We start from the raw sequence: 25,755 nt of genomic DNA on the forward strand, positions 1-25,755 counted from the left end.
TTATTTAGGATTTTTTAGATTTTGTTTCAGAGTCACAGATGTAGTCACCTTCTGTATTTGTGTGGAACAGGCATTTGAAACAGTTTGGAGATTTTGTGCTAGAAGAATTATGTTCTATAGCATGTAAAATGTAAGAGGAGTTCATTCTGAAGAATAACCTTCAGGATATTGCTTAGTTAGAGTGGGATTAATCTCTCAGTGTTATGTAAATAATTAAATTCCTAAAATTTGTTCCTTCCCCAAACATGAAGAGGAATCCACTGAGCCATGTCAAACCAGGCGTATACAGCTTCTACCAAGCTGTTAGCAGAATAAAGGCTGTGCTGTAATATATTGCATGCTAATAGCAAGCTGAGACTCAAGCAGTGAAGCTTTAAATGTATCACCAAAGTAAACAGCTAGAAATCTTTTCCACTGGTACTGGTAACAGAAATTGTCTCTGTAATTACCTTGCAGTGACAATTGTGTCACTGTAAGGGGAGAGCTGAGAGAGTTGCCTATTGAGCAAAGTCTGTTTGTGAGAATGCTCTCTGAGATCACTTGTAATGGTAATTTCTATAATTATTTTACTAAAAGTACAGTTTCCATCTCTTGATGAGATGAGAAGTAAGCAGTGAGCTTTGAGTTTACCACAGAAGGAGTTACGTGGTGTTGCTGCGGACTGACGATGCCTTGCACTGGTCTTACTAGGAAGAAGATTTTCATGAAATGATCAAATCTGCCCACGTGATGGAGAGCCAGTATGGGCACCTTTTCGATAAGGTGATCGTCAATGACGACCTCGCTACAGCTTACAGCGAGCTTAAAACAACATTTGACAGGTTGGAGACTGAGACCTTCTGGGTTCCTGTCAGCTGGCTACATTCGTAAGAACGTTTCGAGTAGATAAATACCTGCTGTTGTCGTAGCAGCTAAGTACAGGCTGTGGTTAGGCATTACTCCATGGCCGTTTTCTTGGTAGGATGGTTTTCTAACTCTACCTGCACAGCAGGTACACTCTTTATCCACTTGGAACTGGTCTTGTTTTCCTGTGTCTTCAGTCCTCCTGCCCACAATTTTCGGGGCAGAACAATCAGATTAAGCTGAAGTCTCACTGTGCTCTATAAAGTGAGCTAACACTAGTGTAACAAAACTGCCAAACACCTCTTTATCATCATCTGTGTATTTCCAAGGTAAGTTTTTTTTAATGGAGAGTTTGCAAAGATACTAGTGAATACTGGAGAGCAGCACTTTGATGGTTTTAAGCATAAATGCTCCCATAAAGAGCACTTGGAAGTTATTATCCCTTAAGTGCTTGAGAGAACTGAAATAGTGACCAACATTTTTATGAGGAAGACATCATAGTTTTAATTGCATATCAAGATAAGTGGTTTACTTTTCTAGATGTGAATCTTGTCTTACATGTACAGAATGATTTTAGTATTCCTTTGCACTTACACAGTCATGGAAAGAAAGATGTATTTGGTGGCTTAATTGTGAAATACTCTGCTGTGAGCATGCATGGATTGAAAATACGTTCACGCATGCTTTGTAGCACAACAAAGGAAACTCATTGCAATATTTATTTAAATAAGGAAAAATAGGAGTCACTATGTATATAACTTCAGAGTCTTTGGGATTAATCTTCTGTAAAATCAGTGGCAAAACAATATGCATAGCAAGAAAGTAAAGATTATCTTTCTTTTTTTTCCCCTTTAAATTGATTTCAAATATTTTTGGCATCCTTTAGAACAATCTTCCTGTCAGAAATTTTCAAACAATTAGTGAGGAAACCTTGGAAATCTGGGAATTAGTCGCAAGAGATTAATTCTTTTTGTTGTTTAATATCTAGTGCTACTTTTTAGTAGTATAACAGATATTTTGTCTCCACTCAAATAAATTAATGCTGTAGACTTCACTGTAAAAAATACCCTTGTCACTGGTCAGGCACAGTTGGAAACCTCATTTTACAATTTAATGTGGCAATGTAAGCAAATGTATATTAGATGATGTATTTTTAACACAGATAATTTGGTATTTTTCTTTATTTACTACTGATATGCAGGAAACGAGTACACCTCTAAAGACCCAAGTTACACCTGTGTGTTCTGTTGTGAATATGTCTTGTAAGTACAGAATGTGTATAGGAACTTGCTGACTTCTGTTCATCCCATCTGTGGCATTCAAACAGGAAACCGTCATTTCATGTTAATCTGTAAAGAGAATATAGCTGTCTTGTTTAAAGAATAAAGAATTTAGTGAAACTATATATATTTATGAAAGGGTTGAAAAGGGATGTTAAGTTTTTAAATTTCTTGTCAATGTGATCATTTATTAAAGAGAATTATTAAGTCCATAATTTGAAACACTGTCTCTGTAAATGGAGCTCAACATTCCATGTAAATATTTTATTTCAGTTCATACGCTGATATAGCCATCAGATTTTGCAGTTTTATTCTAAATGTGTATTTAATGTGGGGGTCATCGCATTAGGCTCAGAGTTGTGTGAAACAAATGAAATGCAAGCAACAACAGCAAAATTCCTAGGAGTCTGGAAATGTTTATGCAAGAGTTACAGATGTACTGAATCCCAGCACGGATACACGCTCTGCTTCAACAGCTATAATGTAACTTTTGTCAAATTTCACCATTTTCCTGGTGGACTTAAACTTTTTTTGTAGCATAAATAGCATTTTGATGATTAAATTAATTGCATGGAGATTATGCAAGTTGAGAAAACTTTTTCTATTTTTTTTATTATTACTGAAAATCAAACCGTTTTTCAGGGGATCTGGAATTCAGCCAGTCTGTTTGCCTGCAAGATGCCGAGTGCCTTCGCCACCTCTTGCAACACAAACTGAGAGGGCACTCAGCATGTCTCAGGATCTGACCATTTCCAACAAGAGAGGCTTTAGTCCTTATTGAAACGCTCTTAATGCTGCTTCCAACCTGGGCTGTCTCAGAACATTAGCCTATGATAATGATCACATGAAAGACCTGCTTTTCTCTTTAAGAAATAGATGCTAGAATAATCTGCAAACTGCCTGGTAGAGACAGATCTGGCTGTCCTGCAGGCTGTTTTTCTTGTCCTTTTGAAATTAAATATAATTCCCATTCCTGGGTCAGTGTGGTCTAAGAGGACTCAGCCAGGTTGGATGGGGCTTTGAGCAACCTGGTCTAGTGGAAGGTGTCGTTGCCCATAGCAGGGGGTTTGTAACTGGATAATCTTTAAGGTCCCTTCCAGTCTAAACGATGCTGTGGTTCTGTGACCTACACAGGTTTGCTGTGCTGGGCAGCAGTAAGCAGCATGGTGCTTTGCTGCGTTCACAGGGACACTCACCCTCTGATCCTCAGCACAGTCCTGGCAGGGGTTTCCTAGACGGATGGCTGCCTTCCTCATCTTCAAGCCAGGAGCTAAATTCCCAACACCTGCAAAAGAAAGGGAATCACAAAAACATAAACCCAACCAACCGAGTAAAATGTGCACAGGGACTTCAACGAGTGAGAAATAATTTTAATTAAATTACTAGATGGCTCTTGAAAATCAACATTATTGCAGTATTAGCTTAAAAATAAATAATTATCAAAGCTACTGCTTTCCATGAGGCAGGCAAAGGTGGGACCAGCCGAGGCACAAAAAATGTCTTAGCCCAACAGTTTCAAAAGGACAGGAGCCTGCTTATCGTGATGGATGCTGAGCCCATGTGCTGAACTGTTCTGGGATACCAAGAGGGGGCGGGATTGTTCCTTTGACTCCTAAGAATTTGGGAATGAAGACAACTAAACATGTTTCCAATATTCCACATATTCAAGTTGTGCTGTGTGGGTTTTTAGAGAACTGTATGTTTTGACAGTCAAGTCCAGATGTTTTTATTGTTTTAGCTGTTTGTCATAGTCCAACAAATGGTAGCATTTTTTAATATTGTACCAAGCTCTATACTTGAATTTGCCACCAGGTTCTTGGTTGATGTCTTACCTGAAATCTGATCTTACCTTCTTATGCAAAACAATAAATTATTGTTTTATCACTGAAGGTGTTTTTTCTTTATTGTAAATTGCACCATAACGTACAGGCATAATGACTTGAAAAGGTGAAATGCCCAAGTAGTAAGTTATTTCATAGGTTTATTAACAGTTGTGCTCCGATTATCTTTAAATGGGAAAATAAAGCAACCTGAAACAGGGACTAAAATACTTAAGTTTTACTTTTCATTGCCATATTCTCCTTCAGAAAGGATGTTTACCCTTTCCTGCAGCCCACCCCAAAATAAACCATTTTCTTTCCGAGACAGCTTAAGTCAGTGGGTCAGTGCTTAGAGTGCTATCCAAGTTACCGACTCGGAGTGCTTCATTGGACACGTATGCTCCTAGGCCACTGCATGTCCCACAGGAGGTTGTGTTCATTTGTAAGACTCAGTGAAAGTAATGCTTAAACTAAGTCACTTTTTGCAGTGTTTTATGTCTTTTCTAGAAAAAAGAAAAAGGCCTAACACATACTAGGATTAGAGAGGAGACTTTTAAGCCCTCTCTGTTTTGTTTCAGTGCAGTATTCTGCATTTCCCACATGTACTTAGGTCTGGTTTCTACTGTGCGTGGAGAATTTTTCCTCAGTAAAGCTCATATTTACTTTTTGTTAGATTGTTTCAAAGGATGAATAGCTTCTTCAGAGATTTAAAGTTATAATCTAAATCTATTTTTTTATTGCAGTACCTACAGTCATTTCCCCACAGGATTAAGAGTTTTCTGTGCATCAGCGCTTAAAATCATTTGTATTTGCAATTTGCCCAAGAACCTTTTGCTCTCAAAGTCATTAAGTATTTATCATCTATTAGCATGATTAATGTATGATACGAAGCATTCAACAGGAAAATGTCTGAACACTAAATTGAAGGAGGACAGTGAATGTAGTTCTTGTTTTAAGAATTCTGGTGCTAGATAATGGTTAAAGATTTCAGCAGGAACATGCACAAAAACATTTGGAAACAGTTAAAGTCTGGTCTTAAATTTTGTCTTATGTTAAATGACAGTACAAATGAGAGAATTTGGACTTCTAGACAGCTGGAGATTTTTTCCCTCTTGGTATCTGTGTCTGAAATACAAGTTGGATATTTGGAAGACTGTATGGAATGATTTTACATCTCTATAATAAAATGCTATGGTATTTTGTGTAGCTGACATCCAACATTTTAACAAAGAGGGTAAATCCTTACGATTACTGAGACTTTGTTTTGCTTCTATTTCAGTTGTACACGTATGTCTGTTCAAAAGATTTTTAAAGACTTAATGCACAGAGCTGCCAGCTACAGATTTCAGTGTATGAATGGAGGGAAACATCTTCAAGATTTCTAAAAGGGTTCAAATGGCACCAAAAAAAAATGTTTGAAAGCTTCTTGATAAGAAATAAAGAGAGAAAAGTAGGTCACAATGTCTTTTGTAATTAGATCTGTTTCTTTTCAATAGCCATATTAATAGTCACGACTTGAATACACTAAAAAATGAAGGCATGCTGTAATTTTCCTCAAGTGAAATTTAGATTCTGTAGGATTATACACAGGCTCATGGAAGCTTAGTTTTAAGGGATTTGGTACATGTTCTAAAGGTCTGTGGGTATGGCAGAGAAGGACTGAGAATGTTACAAATGCTAGTGCTACCCTAGAAATGCATCTTTGTTTTTGTAAGTCACTGAACAAGGAGGTTGGCAAGTTGGCTGTGAATGTTCTGTGGTTTCTGTTCCCTCCTTGGTAAATATAAATAAGAGCCAGTAAATCTTTATTGGTTAGCAAAGCCAAAATCGTTGGCATTATGGAGAGCTGAAATGTAGTACCCAGAAGGAGTACTCCACATCCTGGTGATGTTGGCAGAGCTCTTGCTTTACTTTCTTCTGCTTTTGTTAGCGCAGTGATCACAGCTTTAACATGAACTTAACAAACTCTATTTAATCACTGGCAATCTCATTCTGGCTTTGTCTCTTGGCTCTCATAGAGCTTTAGTTTAGTAATCTCAATCATACAAAGGGTAGAAAGGGATAATGACTTGTCTTGGAAAATAGACACTAAAAATCTGATAAAAGGACATTTTTTACCTCCTTCCCAACAGATTCTTGAGGTGATGTGTTTCTGGAAAAGAGGTGAAGAGCTAGCTCTTGATCAAGATGGAGAATCACGTGAACAGTGTTTTGTCCCATGAAAACAGAACTGCTCTGAGAGATCCCTGTGGTATGAAAGACCAGGAGCAATTTTAAATTTCATGCCACCAGTGTTGGCTTCAGGGGCTCTTGTTTAAGAAAATGGCATCTGGGAGCAGTTCCTCTTGTTTTCTGTGGGACCTTGGACACCTTGTGGTGTGTCCCCTCCCTTTCCTAGATTTAAGCAACGATTCCTTGAAATCCTCTGGTCTTCCAAGTGGTGGGAGTAGTCATGTTTCATGAGCAAGGTGCACATTTATGATGGAGCAACTGCAGAGATGGAAGCATGTGTTGAGACCACTCCATAATGCATGCAGGCCCTTTCACATTGTATTCTCTGAGATCTTTGCATACCCATGTATGGGTTATGCTTCCCCATAAAACCTACTTCGATGCAGCTTCTGGAGCCATACTCCCAAGTACAGACTGGCCTATGTTAGGCACCTTATGAACACGGAACAAAGATGTAGTCCCAGATTCAAAGAAGCTCATGAAAAAGTCAGAGATATCACAGAGCAGTGCAGACCAGCAAGAAGGTGTAAACAGATCCAGTGAGCACAACTCCTGTTACCAACTGGCACCGGAGGCTGTGCTGGCACAGTAGGGTAGTTACGTCTGGCATTCAGCATATCACAAGAGGATGAAATGCTTCAGGGGCTTGCTGGCCAGGCTTCAGCCCTTGCTGGGTCCAGGCACAGCTGAGGGGTAGCAAGAGGTTGGTCCTAGGAGCACTGAGGCCAGTTTGACTGCAGGAAGGAATTTAGCTGTGTCTATATGAGCTGTGCTTTGCCTCTCTGTCAGAGCAAGAACAACAGGCCTTGGCCCATTTTAGTGACTGGTGCAGATGGAGGCAGCATGTTTAATGTTCCATTTGCAGTTCTGGCTACTATTGATAGTAAGGCAAAAAAGGAGTCTGGTTGGTTTTTCTGTTGTTGAAAACTGACCTAAAAGCTTTGTTATTATTGGTGCTATCTGGATAGTATGAAAAAGCAGCTTTGGTTATTGGCCCTGCTAGGGTATTATTCCAGATGTTTTTCTTTACACAGCTGTTAAGCAGGAAGTAGAACCAAAACCAAAGATTGATTTGAACCATTGTTTTGTCAAAAACCAGAACTGAATCTGAATTATTGTCTTCTCTTGACTTCATTGAATTCAAATCATCATTGCCCCCAGCTGGATCCAGCCCCAGCTCAAACCAAACTGAACAAAGCACAGGCTCTGACCGCACTTTTGAATAGGTGAGACTTTGAAGGCTGAGTCTGCATCTTGTTACGGCTGCAGCTGATGTTACCTTTCTGCCAATAGCAACTTTGTTTTATTGTGCATGTGTGCATATGCATATATGTTTATGTATTTACCAAGTGTTGCGGTGTATACCCTTTTAATGAAAAAAGCAGGCTTATAAAACCAACGTTTACTGCTTAATTGGAAGCTTAATGACAGACTGTAGAAGTCTGCTGATACAATAACAAAGTTTTAGCAAATAGATGTGTGGTTCAGGGCTGGCAGGACTCTCGCAGATCACAGGAATCTTAGAATTTTACATCTCAAATACACGGTTTAGCCTCTATTTTGTGAAAGTCAGAAGAGCTTGATTGAATGCAGACGGCAAGCTTGTTCACTGCAAACCTAGTTAAACATGAAGTCTTGCTGGGATTAGCTTAATTGTTCCCTAAATGAAAAGGCTGCTTTGTACATAGGCTTAAATTTTATGCTTGCCAGATAAAGCAATGTGAACCTGTCAGGAGACACAGGAACTTGTCTGTGTAGGAGTATCACTGGGCCAACTGTCTTGCCTTTTATGCGATACTGTGGTGTAAAACACCACTCCACCGGTTTCATTTTACAGAAAATAGTCTCTGTGGTGGTATCCTGTGGGAACTGAAGTATCAAATTCTATTTTCCCTTCAAAAGTCCAACTACGCATGTACCCCGCTTCTGAAACTACACTCTCCATGACTGCAGCCAGCCGCATGGGCTCGAGGGATGCTGTGGCATGGCAAGGGAGCTGCAGGGAAGCTGTTCCAAGCAAAGCAGGAGGTGCCACTCCTTTGCCATGGTAGAGACTGCCATAGGTAACACCACAGTATTTGAAGTGAGAAATGCTATTTCTGATGAGGTTATACAGCAACTTTGTAGAAAAGGAAGCTTTATTATTCCATTTTTAATTTTCAGAAGTTTATGTGACACTTCTGATTATCAAACATTGATGGCAAATTCTTCTAGTTTTCTTTTGGCATCCCTGCTGCCAGCTTGAAAGCAAGAGTTGCTGTGATTAAAGCCTTTATTCTTTATATAACTGTAATTGTAAAAGATGTGGAGTTCCTATCTTCCAAAGCCTCCAGACCAAGCAAATAAAGACAGAATTTATGCAGCTGTTCTCAAGGGACCTGTTCTGTTTAATCTTGTTTCCTTTCTTCCTAACCAGTCTTCTCAAAAAGCCTCTCCATGTCAGGGACCAGTGTGGAGCAAAAAGGAGAGGCTGGCCAGGAACTGCTGGAAGGGAGAAGCTGGGGCACTGCCGGCCTCTGAACAACTGGGAAGTCTGCGAGCCCAGCGCAAAAGTGAGCAACCTATGGGTGAAAACAGCATGGGAGAATGATTTAAGCAGCAAGGTGTCATTTATTCCCTCTTAACTATGAGAAGGAGCAGTCTCTGTCCCTGTGCCCTTCATTGTAAGCATTCAGTAGGGAGCGGCTGAGTTACCCTCCATGGCAGGCAAAGCACTCCCAACATGCAGTTCTTAGCTCCATTGTGGCAGACGTGCATGGTTTCTCTTCACAGTGTCATGGTCTGAACATAGGTCTTGACTTCATGGTCTCCACAAGTCATTTTCTGAAAAGTGGCATCAAATCCTGCCCACTCTTAGAGACTGTTCAAGTCCATCAAGTCCGGAAACAGGTTGAAGTGTTTGTGAATCACTGATGAGGGGGTGCATTCTTAATCCTGAGTCTTCTTCATGTTCACCTACTTTGTACCAGAGGGATGGTGGTGGCTGTTACTAACTTTGCTACCACTGGCAAAATGTGATGCATTTATGCACTTGGTGTTCCTGTCCTTGAGAGTGTACTGGTGTTACTTACCTTGAGAAGTACCTTCAGTGAGCCACTTCTGCTCAGATTTTCTTCAGGAACTCCTGGGTTGGTCCCAGCTACAGTAACTTGTCTGTCACAAAGTCTAAGTGGAAAACCTAAGAGGCCAGACTCTAAATCTGAGGGTCTGTTGCAGGGAGGCAATGCTACTGCTCTGCTCCCTGCACAGCTCCACTTATGGCAGTGATTACTTGGCTTGGCCTCACTAGCATCATGTAAAATCCTTATGGATCCTCATGGTTCCAGTGTTCAGGATTGATGATTCTTCCTTCTCTTTTAGCGTCTTGTGAATAACTTCAAAGTTTTTTCATGCTAATGCAACTCCCTCTCTTCCTGGTAAATCGCCTCATTTTTTGCTGTTGGAAAGTGCTTAGTCTGGATTGCTTTACTATTAGTACCTAGTGGCTGCTGCTGCTTTCTGTATTATGTGTATGGGACAAGTATGAAATAGCAGCAGATAGCTTGACACCACTTTAACCCCTAAATGAGTGATAGTAGGAACTCCTCCTAGAGCTAGCCTCAAATGACTTTCATCTGTACCACTTAAACAGCATACGATTGTTCATGCCATTAAGCAGCGTGGCGCAGATAAGATGCCAGTGTATAAAAATGCGGTGCTAATGAAGTTAGAAAAGTTTCATTTCTATTTTAACAATGTCAGAGTTCTACCTCTTGTCTTTCTGTGCCTGGGAAATTAGGAATGCCTTTGCTCTGAAGACCTTGTAATCTAATGCCAGGTATTGCTGACTTTTACTGTTGAGCTTTAGTGCCTTGTTTCATGTGTGGTCCCTTTGACTTCAATCACGATAGGGTTGCCAGCTCTTACCCTGGAACTAAGCTGATGACTTCTCTGGGATCAGGGTCTGGCTTTGAAATAAGATGCAATCAGCAGAGATGATAAATACTTCAGCGAGTAATCAAACATGTAAGAGCTCTCTGGCTATTTTCTTTGGATTAGTATCTGGGAGTGAATTTCAATGCAAATTCACCTAAGTTGTGTCAAGCTACTGTGGTAGTAAATATGTGCTGCTGATAAATCTATTGACTCTTTGTCTAAATTATTCAATGCAAATTGTAGGATTGTGTTAGACTGGCCTGCCCTTTGCTGCTTAGCTGTTCACCCAGGGTTTCATTTCTTTTATACCTGCAATGTCTCCCTGATAAGCTTCTCACACACTTCTAAGTAATTTCCCAAGCACTCTCAAAATGGAGGCAGCAATTAATCTCTGTCACGTCAGGCAATTATTACTGAAATCTCTAACAGTGTTTCAGAATAATTAACCTTAATTAACCTTAAGCCTTAAAAGGTTTTCTACTGTTGATCAGCATGCCTGTAAGCTGCCAGTCACACATCTGTAAACTTGGAGCTGTCGAGCAGTTAGTAAACCCATATAAAGAGAGCTCCGTCTGCTTTACTGATTTCGGCTCGAGCAAAGGCTAAGCACTATATATTTCTACTTGTAAACTGCATATCTTGTTTTTTTCACTATTATATTTCTGTGTAATACTTTCCAAACTATTTTATTGTACCCTACAGTTAAAAAGCCACCTGGATATTCCTTTTCTAGTCTTTTCTTTTGAAACTATCTCTAAGCCTTTTTGCATGTTTTTGTAATGTTCAAGGCAGACTCAGACAACAGAGGTTTTCAGAAGACTTGTGCAGCTGGTAGCTTTTTGATGATTTCATTTCACAATTCTTTCGGAATAAATGTGGGTGCAAAGAGAACAATGAGTAAAATGTCGGTTGTGCTAAATATAAGTGATCTGTTTTAGAAAAATATTAACACTTTTGTCGGTTCAATTACACCTTTGCATCACTCTACTATAGCAGAGTAAAAAGAGTCTAACAGATGTACAGTAAGTACACGAATGGGGTGAACCAAGGGAATGTCATAAATCCTTTATACTAGAACATTCTGTGAGAATGAGAATACATCCAGGTGTTCTTTGAACCTCGTGAGGTGATTAAAGTGAGCAGTAGAAACTGAACTAACAGTACCGAAATACAGGAAGATACATGCAGGTGACTGGGATTTACACAGCTCATTTATAGGAATGGTAGGAGTGCCATGCATGGGAAATGGGGGAGATGAATACTCACAACTTTCTCCAAGTGGGAAAACTGGTTGGGGGGAATCTCTCAAATATCTGCTTCCAGAGGAAGTAAAATTTTATTTATTTATAATTAAAACATTCACTGCTCTGCTGAAAGAAAAATGAGACACATGATGAGTTGAAAGAGCACAGCCAGTTATGAGCAGCATCTAGGGTCTTCATGAAACAGTGAAATACTGAGTGCTAGAAAAGGATAATCAGTTTTATGCATTTTTAAATTAATACAAAATGCTACTCTCCCACTTCTGCTGTACAGCCTGGGTTTTAGAATGTCAAGAAAGTATTTGACATTTACAAGAGACTGCAGGCACTAATACAAATCATTTTTATCCCTTTATCCATTTTAACCACCAGGCTGAGTGAATTGTTGGCTCTGTGCAATTAGTTTCTGTACTTCTTGACAATATAACCACAGATTATCCTGAATTCTATTAATAATGCAAGGTGGAAGCTCTGTTCTTCAAGTCTGTTATTTTACTTCTAGAAAAACATCTAATTTCTTACAAACCTGATATAAATAGGCCAGCTGACAAGTATCCCAGAAGAAGAGAGTATGCTCGGAACAGTGAGATTTGAACTGACGTATTTTTGGCAAAAAAAAAAAAAGTTATACAGGCTGTATTTGTCTGAAAGTTTAAAAATAGGAGCCTTTGTCACATATGGCAGGAGAGACCAGGTTGAGTCATGATTGATGTCACTTGAAAGAACACTTTAAGCTTAGAAAATGACATCAGAATCATCAGAATTTAGGGAGATTTAGAGCGGTCCCCAAAGCCAGGGTGCTGGGGATTCTGGAAGATGCTTTGTGGATGATACACAGCACATTGCCAGACATCATCTGAGTGGAAGCCAGGAGCTACGGTACTTTGAGATTACATTTCTAAATGATGGGTATAATTTGTTTTAATAACATTCATTTTTAGTTAAATGCATGTTTCGGACTGTTTTCAGTTTTTTAGATTCAGTGCAAGCCCCCGTTTCAGGCTGGAAGTGCAGTCTGTCACTGCCTGACCTCTCTCCCCTTGCTCACTTACACGACAAGTTTCCAAGAGCAGTCAGGAGTGCTTTCTGTATTACCACAAGTCTGCAAATACAGCAGGGTCTCTTTCCATTTACCCTTCTCCAGTTTTAGTGCTTGATTCCTGCTGACTTTACTACTGAGCATTTATAAGTCAGACTGTAGCAGTACATATGTATGTTAGAAGTATTTCTTTTAGCTCCCAGGCTAAAACTAAACTTTTGTCTGTCTGCTACCACTAGTGTTAAAATGGAAGTAACAAAACAGAAGAGGTGCTTGGATTTCGCTTTATTAAAGATAACCAATAAATTGTGCGGAGTCTAGGTCACAGAGGGACTGTGCAGAGCTTTTGCTGTGCAGAGCAGCAAACCTCTTTGGAACAGTTTCTTATATTTCTCCTTTGATTTTCCACGTACAGCGAGTCTTGTTCCTTAGGTAATTCTGGTGTCAAAATGAATATATTTAATGTAAGCACACAATGCTACTTTTGATCCAGTTATATGTGGTTTGCTTTTAAGTAGCTTTTTAAGTGTAAACAGAAAGTAAACCACAAATCACATTTCTAAGAAGTAGATTTGTGCTTCCGGCAGTTAGCAGCAGCATCTTTTGTGGCTAAAATCATAGATATTAGTGAAAAATTGAGTTGTGAGGTTGCTCAGCTGCATACCTTTACCAATACTTTCTGTATAATTAGTTTTCATATTAAAATGAATTCAGTCTAGGAAAAGAAAAAGTTCATCACACAAGCAGCTCCACGAGTAAGGCATGCTTGTTAGATAATAGTTGCTGTTATCTGCCATTTAGATTTGCACATTGTGCTCGTTCCTGTTGTGTTTGAAGAGCCAAGTGGTGGATGAATTATTCTTGGTATTCCTGATTTTCAGTTCAAGCCAATAAACACCTGTGTGCGACTGGCCTGCTGGAGCCATTCCACAAAACATCTGGGCATGCTCCAGCCCTGGGGCTACTGGCGTTCAAAACAGTCCTCCCTGATCCTGCCACTTATTGCTGCTACAATCTGGGGCCTGACTAAGCGTAGGAATTGGATCAGGAATCCTGTCACTCCTGAGCACCCAGCTCTCTTGGTGGCAGAAGAGGCAGATAAAGGGACAAGGACTCTGGTGGATTATATGAGTGGTGAGGGAGAGGGAACTGCATGTGATTCCTTTGAGAGCAGAGAGAGTTTTCTGTGGGTCTTCTGTGTTATGTAGTGCATAGAACAGACCTACGCTGGAGGATGAATCATTGTGTAGTAAAAGCGAGCGTGCTCTGTGGAGTCTGTACTTTCTTTGTTGTAGCCGTTGGAAGTACGTAGTGAATGAAGCAGACAACTCTAGAGAAGAGAACATGTTTTCATGATTAAGGCATGAGTGCAGCCCTGGGGAACTGAATTGTATCCCTGCTTCTGCCCCAGATTTTCTGTGTGATACTAGTCACTTTGCACATGTGGTTGTTAATTGTGTTTTTCTTGGTGCTGGGTACGGTGGAGGGTAATTTGTAGAAGTGCTGAGCACTTGCAACTGCAAGCTGTAGGCAGCGGGATCTGTGCTGTGACTGTAAGCACTGCTGTGCAATGAATACTGAGAAATCAGGCACCATGCATCTCAATGAGGCAGTTAAGAAAAGCGGAGGCAGGAATTAAAGATAAATCTTCATGAGCTCAATTTACATGGCTGGAGAACAGCTTGAACGGGACTGTCCTTCTTAAACTTGTCCTTCCTCGTACCTAAAATAAGAACAGCAAACTGCTAGCTAAATACAAATGCAGCATTTGTGAACAACTGCTGAGTTTAAGATACTTGCACTAAACTGAGAATTAGTAAAATGACTATTTAGCACTTATCTGTCGTTCATCTGTCTTGCCTTTTTTTTATCGTTCAAAATGGAGATACTATTGTATCACTAGGCAAAGGCACTGAAGAACCCCATAATAAATCAATATTGTGAGTACATGTAAGTTTTTACTGACCAGATTCAAAGCAATCATTAGGGATTCAGTAGCCTCTGTGTATTTTCTCATAGTCTTAACATAGGAAACATAGGCTTAGCAGTACAGCAAAATGGTAACAGTTTAAAAATACTACACTGTTCTGTTGGTAAAAGTTAAAAAAGACACTTCAGACAAACTTTATGGGAAGGTACTTTTTGGAGTGAAGAGTTACTTTTCTGCTAACTCTCAGAATAAAACATGATGGTTTGTGTAATGTGTATCTTATAAATCACAAATTTCATTAAAAATAAATACATAGCTATCCTTGTATCAAGATGGGCAAAGAAAAAATAATTAGCTTTCATATGAGAAATGGAACAATGAGAACAGGAAAGCACATAATTTCACAGATTTCTGTAATATAAATAGCTTTGTCAGTTTAAATATACTTTGTCACTCCTTGATGCTGTAATCCAATGCCAAGAGAATTATGATTTCCTTTTTAGAAGTGCTATTTAGCATGTTTAGCATATTTTATTAGAAAACTCTTCTATTCCTCTATCAGTTAATCACAGCTTTATAAAACATTACATTTGGAAGTATCTGTTTCATGTGACTAGAAGAGGTATGCTCCTGAGGTGTTAGTTACGTAGGTGACTAGAAAATTACAGGATTTTTTTTACTTTAGTAATCACAAACACATACTAAAATGGAAAACCAATTGTTCTCTAAATTTTGTTTATTTGAGATGTAGCCTATGTTTTTCTTGGAACACAGAGCTATACGCTCAGGATGCACACAAGGCACCAAAAGTGAAATTCAGGCAATCCAAATCCACAAAGCAATTCAGAAAACCTCTGCTTTATTGACTATTAAATCTGAGTTCACTTGGCTTCGTTGCTATAGTCCTGTCTCCTAAGTGCCAAAGCTCAGGTTTCTATGAGTACACCAAACTCGGAACTTCTAGCTACAGCTTCTTTTAACCCCACTAAAAGACAACTCTGCGCTCAGTTCCCTAAATGGTTCATTTCAATCCAGGCACTCTGAGCACACCTACCACTTACTGACACCACTGGCTGCTTTCAGGAGGGAACTCGCTCATGTGGTGGGCTCTTGGCTACTTGATGATTGCCCATGAATGTCTGGAGTTGTCTAGTGAAGTGGTGAGTTACAAAGGACTTGGGTTCCTGCATGCTTCAGTGTCACTGCCTTACTGTTTTAAGCTTCAGCCTCTTTTACAGAAGACAATCGTCTCCTCAGGCAGGGACTGTGGCTCCATGAAATGTCCTAGGAAAGCACCTTAGAGCCCTGCACCCACATGGGCACCCCTGGGCTCCTAAGAGGACTGGTGAGGATAAGAAACACCCCTGTGCTCATCATTCCTGTTTGGCAGACTAAAGAGCTGAGCACAGCACAGCTGGATGTACATCATGGTGTGCTCAAATAATCAGAAAGCAGTAAAATGTTTTGGGGTTAATTTGAACATGGTTTGCTCTCTGTCTCAAGTGCAGCATATGTAATTATCACCAAAAGTGGAGACGAAAAAATCACCAGATAATCCTTTAATGTTACCAGTGTGGCAGATAACACCACGTGTTTTTAACTACAGTACCCTACTTCTACATAGAATAAAGTTAAGCTGTATTTAATTGTCAAGTCTTTAATTGTCAAGTCTCAATGCAGTGAGATTGCAAACACTCCCCACTGAAGATTCTACTCAACCCTTCACCATGTGGAGTATTTAATTCCAGTTTTGCTTACTTTAAACTGAATGGAATTTTTGTACCAAATTAGGACAGTTAAGTCCTTCCACGCAGAAAACTACTGAGCTCACTAGATATTTTTCTGTCATGGCGCCAAACCATACAGCAATCATGCTGAGGATATGGATGGAAGAAAGGTTGCTCTGCACAGTAATTCCATATAGGAATCACTATTGATTACAGCAAGGATACTTTATGGGTGGTGGTAAATTATGAGGTTTCTCTTGTAAGTGAGAACATTGATTTACATGAGTAATGCAAAGCCTCACACGTAAGCTGAACTCAAACTTTAACTGTCAGCCATAACACATCTATTTATACCACAGATCTGTGCTTAACCACTTATATTTAATTATAATCAGTTGCGGTGCCTCCATTTTCTGTGTTTACTCAGACAATCACATTTCTGAGGTCAAATGCAATGACAGTTACACTGTAGTTATTTGAAGACATTCTCAGTTGCACACTTTGCATGTATCTGAGGACAGAATTTCTGGAGAAGAAAGGATGGGTACAATTCGTCAATCCTTCCTTACATGAATAAAATTTCACACACATCAATTTTAGTCAGGGCATGTCTGTGCTGCACAACACAGTGCTGTGGAGAGACAGCCAAAGCAGCTCAGAAGGAGCCAGCCTGGGTAACTGGAAGCAGTTTAACCACATTGCTTAATGCTGCACACTGTCTAATTTACCCTGGTTTTTAGCAAAGTAAATTAGCTTTGGCAAAGCGTTGCACAAACAGGCTAGCCTGCTTCCAGCCCATGAGCCAGCTTTGGCACCAATTTCTACATCGTACTTACTGTGCAGTATAGTGTATCTAGAAGGAGAGGCAAAGGACTGCTTGCATAAAAACTTGCAGATTCTGATCCCTGAATCTTATTCTGCACTTACTCATTTTAACGTCGCAAAACTTCTATTAACTCTTAAATGTCACTGCCTCAAATTTAGTGGTGTTACTGAGCCAAATATCAAAAGAATAAAATACCATTATATCTGAATCACTAAAGCATCTCATTTTGAGCTTAGCATGCTTAAATATGCTTATGTATGTTTATTTGACAGCAGTAGCAAACTGCTAATTAATAGTAGATTTCTTCAGAATCTTAAATTTAATTGCTTCCAATCTCTGGCATACAAAGACAGCACAAATCACAAACATTGAAAAACCTGAAACCTGAGCAGAACAATGTCACTAATGTAACTAAACAATGTTTTAGAATGTCAGAGGTACTAGATTTCTTGAAAGAGTCTGGTAAAAATTATGTTTAACTGTCTGCTGCCTCACTGTATTGTTGATGTTGACTGAATTTTTCCTCCCATGCAAATCGATGACAAATATGTTTATGACAATGGAATAGACAGTAAAGTCTTGCCATGTATGATTTTCCAGCAGGGGCAGAATTCCCTTCTATCTCTTGAGAAATTATTTTGAACTACCTAGTAAGACTAATCAGCGACCTTTTAAATACCAAAGCTACAGGTACTAACTTGATATTCCAGGAAGGATTGCATTCAAACTATTCAGTGTTATTCTTCCCAAATCTAAACAAAGCACATGGGCATGTGTTTTGAAACAATGGACTGCTTCATCCCCCAAATTTTACATTATGAGTTGAAGGCTTACTGGAAATCCACAGCTCTCATAACAAACTGAAATATTTGTTTATGAATAAATTGGATGCAAAAAGAATAGACAGATAGTTTTAATCTCCATCTCTGCTTGAGCTAAAAAATAAATGAAGTTGTAACAGCTAGATGCAACTCTTTCCACAATAAAATAACTAACTACCAAAATGTGGGAGAGCTTCAGATCCTGTAGAACAGCCTTAGTGATTCTAAATCTTAACTAAAATGCTTATTTTATACAGTTATTACCAGAGGAAGAAATGGAAAAAATCAGAGGAAAAATGTACCCATATGGAGGACTATAATATCCATGGCACAGATCTTGAGAATAATACCAGAAAATTGGCTGAATTAACTGTATCAGAATGTACACTATGCAAGAAGACATGTATATGTAACACGTGTTTCTGCTTCTCTCACTAAAAATTATTTTGATAAAAAGGCAATATTCTGCCTCCATTCGAATTTCTACTGTAAAACAATTTGGAATTGAACTATAATCCCTATTCTCATCCATGCAGGACCTACTTTTCATCCAAGTTGAGTGAAAATGTCAGGATCATCAAATATATTATATGGATTTAAAGGAGAGTTGCTTTTTTTATTTTGTTGTGTTTTATAGCTTGTTCCTTGTACTGTTTGTACAATCACTAAGAAACAAAAAGTTAGATAAATAAATTATTTTTCTGCCAGGCACTGGATTAATGCTCAACCTTGCAACATCCAACTCTTGCTTCGTATTGATTTTACAGCCAGTTGCTGCTCAGACCCTGTAGTGATTTGGCTTTATTCTGATCTTCGCTCCTCTCACAATTTCACATTTTCCCATATAATATTACCGTACCACCATAAATGATAGAAGCAGTCTCTTCAAAACCAGTGATTCCTCCAAGGTGCTTGAATTCCTGCCTTAAAATGACCTACAGAGAAGAGAAAATGCCCTGACGTCAGTCTTGGCTCTCTTTCTGATTATATAACTTTTTTGGGGGGGAAACACTTGGATATTTTTTTTTTATGTTACTTTTCATAAAAACTGTGCAGTAATTAACCGGATTTGCTATTGGTGATTGCTCAAGTAGTGAAATGGGTCTAATACAGTAATAACTGGAAGGCTGAATGCCTGAAAGAGATTTTAAATTCTCTTTAACTATGTAGTGTCTTTTGCATGTTTGTATTAGTACCTAGTGTGAGAATCGGTCTTCATGAAACAGCAAAACTCTCTTTCCCAATTAGTATTGAAATGTTACACTCCAAAATACTTTCCACCAATACCTCTCATTTTTCCTCTAGAAAAAGAAAGGCATAAATGGAGACTACTTATGTCATTCTATTTCTAATTTTAAAACAATCTCCCTTTCACACTCCCACCCCAAAACAAACAGCCTGATCCTTTCTCTTTTTCCCCTTGAAAAAAAAGGCAATTTTTAGAAACCTCTAAGAAAGCAAAAGCATTTGGTCTTGTCAGTAACATTCACTTGAGAAGGGTTTATGTTTGAAAGCTAAAAACACTGCTTTCAATCACAGTACAAGACACACTGTCTGCAGTATTACTTTTAATATCAAGTTATTTCAAATGTCTAGCACCAGAGGGTAAACATATGAAAAATAAGTATAGCTGGCACTTTTTATTCCTACATTTAAAAATAATCCTCAATTTATTTTATTTTTACTAGCCAGACTGTCAAATTCTTTTCTAAATTGCAAAGGTGACTTGTGGTTCTGGAAAACCCAAATGTAGAGTATGTGCTCTGATTTGCAGGGTTACCACTTTGTCCATTCCACTTGGCACACACTATTTTGGATAAATATTCTGTTGGTTTTGTTGTCTCTTAATTGAATTTCTACTACTTTGAAGAAAAATATCAGTATTGAAGTTCCATTAACTTTTTAATATAAATTAGAATGCCTGATTTACACTGAAGCTCTAAAAGGCTTTTGTAGCTTTCTGATGGCTGTAGAGAACCTGTATTAACTTTGTAATTATAATCCACCCATAAAACTAATTCAAGTAACTAATGAGCAAGTTTTAAAAGACATCATGTAGCTTCTATGAATACCAAATTGCTGTACTATTAAGGTCAGAATACTTAACCAGTTCTACAAAAAGCATTTTATATAAACACCAAAATGCACAGATATTCTTTCTCCATGGGAAAATATAAGCAAAATATAAATTACTTATGCAAGGAAGAATCAATCAGAAAAATAAAGACAATCAGCCATTAATTTTTTCTGTGTGTAAGAGGTTGTGCCAGTACATGAACAAATCAAGGTACCTGATGGAGTCAATACTTTGGTCACTCATACTGTAAAACCCAGCATTTTAAAACAATACAAAATTTATTTGTGTATTTAAATAACTCTACTCCCGAATATCTTTCTCTGAAACTTTCTCTTTCAAAGTTACTACATATACGTATTTTAATCACAGAAATTTCAGACAAAACATACATGAAGAGGGAATTGAGGTTGCAGATAATGGCAGAAGAATAATGTAGGAATTAAAAAGGAATTGCAAAGGAAAATCCTAAAATGTAATTATTCCCTACTCAAGTATCACAAACCCAGGAAAAATGGAAAAAAAAAAAGACAGCGCACCATGTTAAGCCCCTTATAACCTGACCTTTATCTTGTTCTGATGCAAAGATGTGCTGATACAAAGAAACTTGTGAATGAATTTACTACATCTTTCAAAGTCAGAGTCTTTTAACCTTGTACTCCAAATATTATTAGGACATAGTCACAGTGTTCTGGTTATTACACCACACTGATCATTTCTTTCAAATTATACTCAGAAATATTCAGCAGACCTGGGCAGGAGTAAATAGAAATGAACAAAAGGGAATAAGCAACCATCTATGAATAGAGTGAAGCATCATCTAGAAACAGTTCATACGATGAAATATTATACTCTTTACTGATAAAATCTTATCAAATCATATTCAGTCTTGGACTGTAAACCATGATTCCCATCTGGAAGCCATTTCTAAAAAAGAACAGCAGAATCTCTGTTATTGTCATTGTTCAGAAATAACTATCCAGATATTGTTAATCTATAACTTATTAACCAAAATATTGTCCTGCTTTATTTTCCTTGAAGATTTTTGAAGTAACTGTCTCTTTGCCAGACATCCACGCAGACACTGGATAATTCTTTATTACTTACACTGAGTCCCATTTGGAAAACGGTCTTTTCTAGTTTTTAATTTTTAGGGCCAAGACAGTGTATTGCACAATGTCTAACCTTTAAAAGTCCTCACTTAAGATCATTTGGCATTTTTTGAAACTCATAATTGTGCAGAAAACAAGAGGTAAGTAGCAGATCACAGCACAGAAATCAGAGACTCAGTGAAAAATGAGTAGCCATTTGATTTCAAAGGATTACGTTTTGAACACTATTTTCCATAAAATCATGCTTAAACAAAAGATATCAACAGATTCATCATGCCCTCTCCCTCTTTTTTGCATTCTCAGGTAGGTTACCTCTTGAGTTGAAACTTTCCCTTTCTATAAACCGCAACCCCCTAAGTGAAAAAAAACCCTAAACACAAAACAACAAAATGACAATGGACTACAAGAATTTAAGATGCATAAAAACGTTCACTAGCAACTCTAGGCACCTAAACAGTGCATTTGTACTGACACAAAATGGAAGAAAGCCAGCACAACTGGATTTTTTATTTCTCTAACTAAGCCCTTTTCACCAAATCAGTTGGACTTCTGTTTGTGAATGCCAAAATATGTAAATTTTGCAACAAAAGCAAGCTTATGAACAATAAAAGGAAATCAACAAATACTATGTTTTCTCCTGATTTTCAACTTGTCTGACAAACTGTCCACAAAAAGCTATGGCTATTTAGGAGAAGGAATAGCTGGTATTATTCACCTTGAATGGCTTTTTTATGTAAGCCTCTAAAACTGTTTTTTTTTTAAACTTGTATTACTGTTTTACTTTAACAGTAATCATCTACACCCTTGTCTACAATAATGTGAGGAAAAATATACAAGAAGAATTGCTTACACATTCTGGCTGCAGCTTTGAGATTATAAAAAAGATTTCCAATTGCCCTTCTCTCCGTGTTAGCATATTCCCCATTTCTTTGTGCCAGTAACAAATGATCTCATCTTCGACTATGCTCAGGCAAACATTTTACTTACTGTTTTATAAAATGTCTTTTACATTAAAAAAATAGTGAAAATAACTTACAGTAAAAAGTCACTAGTATATAAATGTACTATTACTAATTTATAGAATTAGCCAAACATGATGCAAATGCCATCTTTGGGTGCTCTCAGTTCCCGAGTAAGCTGCTTTTGAGAATACATTATGACTTTATTGCCTGGAAGTTTTTGCACCCTTATTTTGAGTCACCAAGAGAACACTTTCATAATTCTTTAAGTGAATACTTTATGTAACACTTCAGCGGTCAGACAAAATTTTCTAAGGTACCCATTTATAGTCTTGTGCCAGGAGGTATTAATAGCATTGATCTATCAAATCTCGTAAAAGCAAAAGGTGGTACTAAATATCCTTCGGTCTGGCTCAGAAAGGGAGTTCCAAAGAGCTTATTTCTTAGTGACATCTGATGCAAGAAAGCATGACTTCTTGTCATCCAGCACAAGCTTGAATGTAACGGGGGGAATGACCCAGGGCTTACCTACCAATGCAGTAACTGCAGTGCTGACTTGCTATAGTCAATGCATGTCTGAAAACATGCAGACTATAGAGCACACAGACTGTGAGCAGACTGCAGGAAGAGAAATTGTTCATATCACATAAGGGAATGAATAAAGAGTTTAGCACTGAAGAATGCAGTTCACGGAATACAGTGAGGTGCAGAGCAAGCATGGCAGAGTACTTGTGTGTGAACAGGCACCATTTGGAAGTCCCTGCACCCACAAACTGTACCCTAGACTCCCTAACCGTCTCATCTGACTTGAAGGTCAGGGAAAGAGTTCATGAACAGAAAAAGTAATGAGATCTGATTTCTTCTAAAATTATGTGCTTTGTCCCTTAATCTTCTGCTGTCCAACTTCTCCATAAAACACCCACTGAGTAAGGCTGAGGTTACTCAAGTTCTAAGTAGCCAGCATAGTTTGAACATAACCCCTGGCTGGCTGGTTGCTACAGAGCATGACCTGCAGTTTATATGCCTGTCTTTACCTTAGCTAAGGCATTAATTTTGCTTTCCCATCAATTCAACAACCTCAGGTCTTATGACACTTGTAGGAGCTTAATTATTTCCAAGACTACAACCATCTGTGAAATATGGTTCAAATTTGCTATCGGGTTCAACAGTTACATTGGAAAAATGAAGAGGACGGGGACCAAAAGAAGGAGACTGCTAGAAGTATTCTTTTTCTTTAGAAATGGAATTTGATTTTATAAGGATAAGTGCAATACTATATAGTTAAATCCTACAGAAAGCTACAAACTCATCAGGTAAAAATAAAATGGATTAAAAATTGGTTGTATTATTCAATTGCAAGGTGACAACAATCCCTAACAGGGTTTGAAAAACAAATGCAATCCTAGAATATAGTAGTTGAGGAACTTCCAGAAGAGATTAAGACTGTTAATGCCATTGTAATGAGTCCTGGTGAAGTGGCCTTCGAAAGTGTCATATCTATTTAAGAAAAACAAGCTCAGCCTGGAATATAGAAAATAAGTGATATTAAGATGGTAACAGAAATTAAGAACTTGCAGGCTGGGACTAGAGGAACTGAACTTGTTTAACCTAGCAAAGTGAAGTCTAAAAGAAAAATACTCTAACTCAGAATCTGGGTGTGAAATCTAAGGTGGAAAAGTAGCTGCTGAAAATAAAGGACCAGTGTTGATAAAAGAACACACAGACACAAAATAGTCATGCAAATTGAGGTTAGAAATTAAATCAGATGATTTCTGGTCCTCAAAAGAGTTACACCAGTCTTCCTCTGAGTAAAGGTTTCTCAGTCTTCTGCTGGCCTAAAAACTCAGTATTTGCCTGCCACAAAGAAGGAACAAGAAAAGCACCTCCAATCTCTAGATCATCCATAGGCCTTTAGCTTCTAATACCAGATCCCAGCAGCATTCCTTGCTGCTGGCTTGCAGGATGTGTTCTGCTGTTTAATTTTTTGAATTATCTGTCCCCACTGGAAGTTCCACTGGTAACTAAGCCTAAAGTAGTTAGCAAAGCTCCTTTTATGGCCAGTGGAGATGCATACTCTTTGAGGGCAAATCATTCCATTTATCTTTGCCACCAAAATATCTTTCCTTTTTGCTGTTCAGTGGAACAGAGTGATCTCATTCAGGAATTCTATTTCTTACTCCACCGACTTCTTGCTTAAAATACTCAGCTCTGTGTGAAAACTCACTGTCTTCACTCCGCACCACCCATGGTGGGGATACTTTTACTCCCTTTCACATTTTGCTGTTTGCACCTTCTGCCCATCAAATTCCATTTTTTAATAGTCATTATTTCAGTAAAAAAAAAGGAGATTTAATCCTTTCTGAAAATGCATTCATACATAGTATTCCATAAAGAAAAGTAATGGCATTAAGTCTTTACTCAGACTTTTTACTAAAAATGCTCTTTCATTTTCACCTAATCAAATGATTCATTTTCTATCTTCTCAAAGTTATGCAGTGATGCAGTCAAACAAAAAAAGCCAATGCTATTCTTAAGTCATTATTTTGCAGACTGCGTGTATTTATCTGTAGTTACTGCTTGAAAGTTTCAGCAAGTAAAATGTATATGGACAATCATCGCCATGAAAAAAACGTATTAATCCCACACTGTTATTCTCTGAGATGCATCCTACATATGTTCCATGACCTTCCTCATTATTAGAGGTTTCTTACCCAGCTGAGTTCTCAGTTGGTAAAATAAACCATGGCTATGTTAACTCTATGGAATTGGAACAGCTGGGTACTTCCTTTGGACTATCCTTGAAAGGATTATTTTCCTATGCCTTCAGAAGGACACATATACTGGAAAGCTGAACATAGTTTCCTAACACTATTCAGCTAGTGTGCAACAGATAGCCATTCCTTCCCAGGTCAAATCTCAGTATGTTCTTTATTATCTGATAGGTATTTTGGTGGACCCATATAACTGAACAGTATTCACAGGTGGGAAAGGAAAACAGGGAATATACTTCTTATAGGACCAGTGGCATAGAAGAGGAGACAGGCAGGTGGAAGTACAGTAGCAATGTTATAGCTCAAAAATTTATCCAGAGTGATGGCTCATTCACATCATGGATCAACAATAGGTTTGGGGAAATAGTATTAATTTCCATTCTGCATTTGGGCTGCTTTATTTTCATATTTATAGTTTTGTGTTGTCCTCAGTATGTGAATGGACTCTATTCATTGGCACTGCCCATACATATTTCCTTAATTTCTTTCAAGAACACTAATTTTACATTACTTTTTTTAACAAAAAGCCTTTTAAGCAAAATGTGTCACACTGCCTCAAGAACTAAAAGCAGTCAATGTTACCCTTACTAATTAAAGCTGTTTTCTTCTAACAGCTGAAAGCTAGTGAAAGGTTTAAGCTGTATTGGCTAACATTCAAGCTAAAAAGTATTCGGTGGTCTTCCTTTAAACTCTAGTGTAGAGTAACTCTAATCATTACATTGTTTAATTTCACACCAAAAGCACGGACTGTTTTATCACTTTAAGTCCTCGTACCTGCTAGTGAGAAGCGTCCTGCCCTCTCAGACTCAGCTTCACTAGCCACAACCCTGAGTCCTGCTCTCAAACCTTTCTGCCCAGGACTACTTCACCCTTTGTGGGCCCCCAGCCGCCTTTCTCAGGTCACAAATGGCTTTAAACCACAGTGCAAGCTTTATCAAGGCGTCCATACCTGCGCACCACCGGAGTTTGAGGGGCACTGTAGACAGCAGTTGCAGCAGCAACTATCCGTCGCACCCATCCACCTGCTCTCCGGGGTTCGGAACACCTTCATCCTGTCCCTCAGGGCCACGGCAGGCACACCGGTCTGCATGCCGAGGGAGAGAGCACACAGCCCGGGGCACTGGCCCTTCCCCACCTCCGGGCT

General features: G+C 38.5%; 1 protein-coding gene and 1 long non-coding RNA gene across 5 annotated transcripts in view; one reads left to right on the top strand and one right to left on the bottom strand.

The window, feature by feature from the left end:
* The window catches only part of MPP7 (MAGUK p55 scaffold protein 7), a 157,116-nt gene extending 153,109 nt beyond the window's left edge, over positions 1–4,007 (top strand). For both annotated transcript variants that reach the window (XM_062633539.1, XM_062633540.1), the window contains one exon: positions 691–4,007. In XM_062633539.1, the coding sequence (XP_062489523.1) occupies positions 691–870 (180 nt within the window). In that variant the 3' untranslated portion in view covers positions 871–4,007. The remainder of the gene's footprint in view (positions 1–690) is intronic.
* Positions 4,008–5,897: 1,890 nt separating this feature from the next.
* On the bottom strand, positions 5,898–25,746 carry LOC134171408 (uncharacterized). Of its 3 annotated transcripts, none has more exons than XR_009967623.1 (5): positions 25,561–25,746; positions 18,555–18,630; positions 18,239–18,360; positions 11,357–11,460; positions 5,898–6,189 (listed from the first exon to the last, which is right to left on the bottom strand). It is a non-coding gene; the product is annotated as an uncharacterized LOC134171408 (long non-coding RNA). The 3 variants fall into 3 exon arrangements; XR_009967624.1 differs by lacking the exon at positions 5,898–6,189 and adding an exon at positions 8,609–8,736; XR_009967622.1 differs by lacking the exon at positions 18,555–18,630 and having other exon boundaries at positions 5,901–6,189.
* Between the last annotated feature and the right edge of the window lie 9 nt (positions 25,747–25,755).

Source organism: Pezoporus occidentalis, unplaced genomic scaffold, assembly GCF_034315485.1.
Source record: "Pezoporus occidentalis ecotype Australia unplaced genomic scaffold, CSIRO_AGI_Poc_V1 ctg40, whole genome shotgun sequence".
Lineage (NCBI taxonomy): Eukaryota > Metazoa > Chordata > Aves > Psittaciformes > Psittacidae > Pezoporus > Pezoporus occidentalis.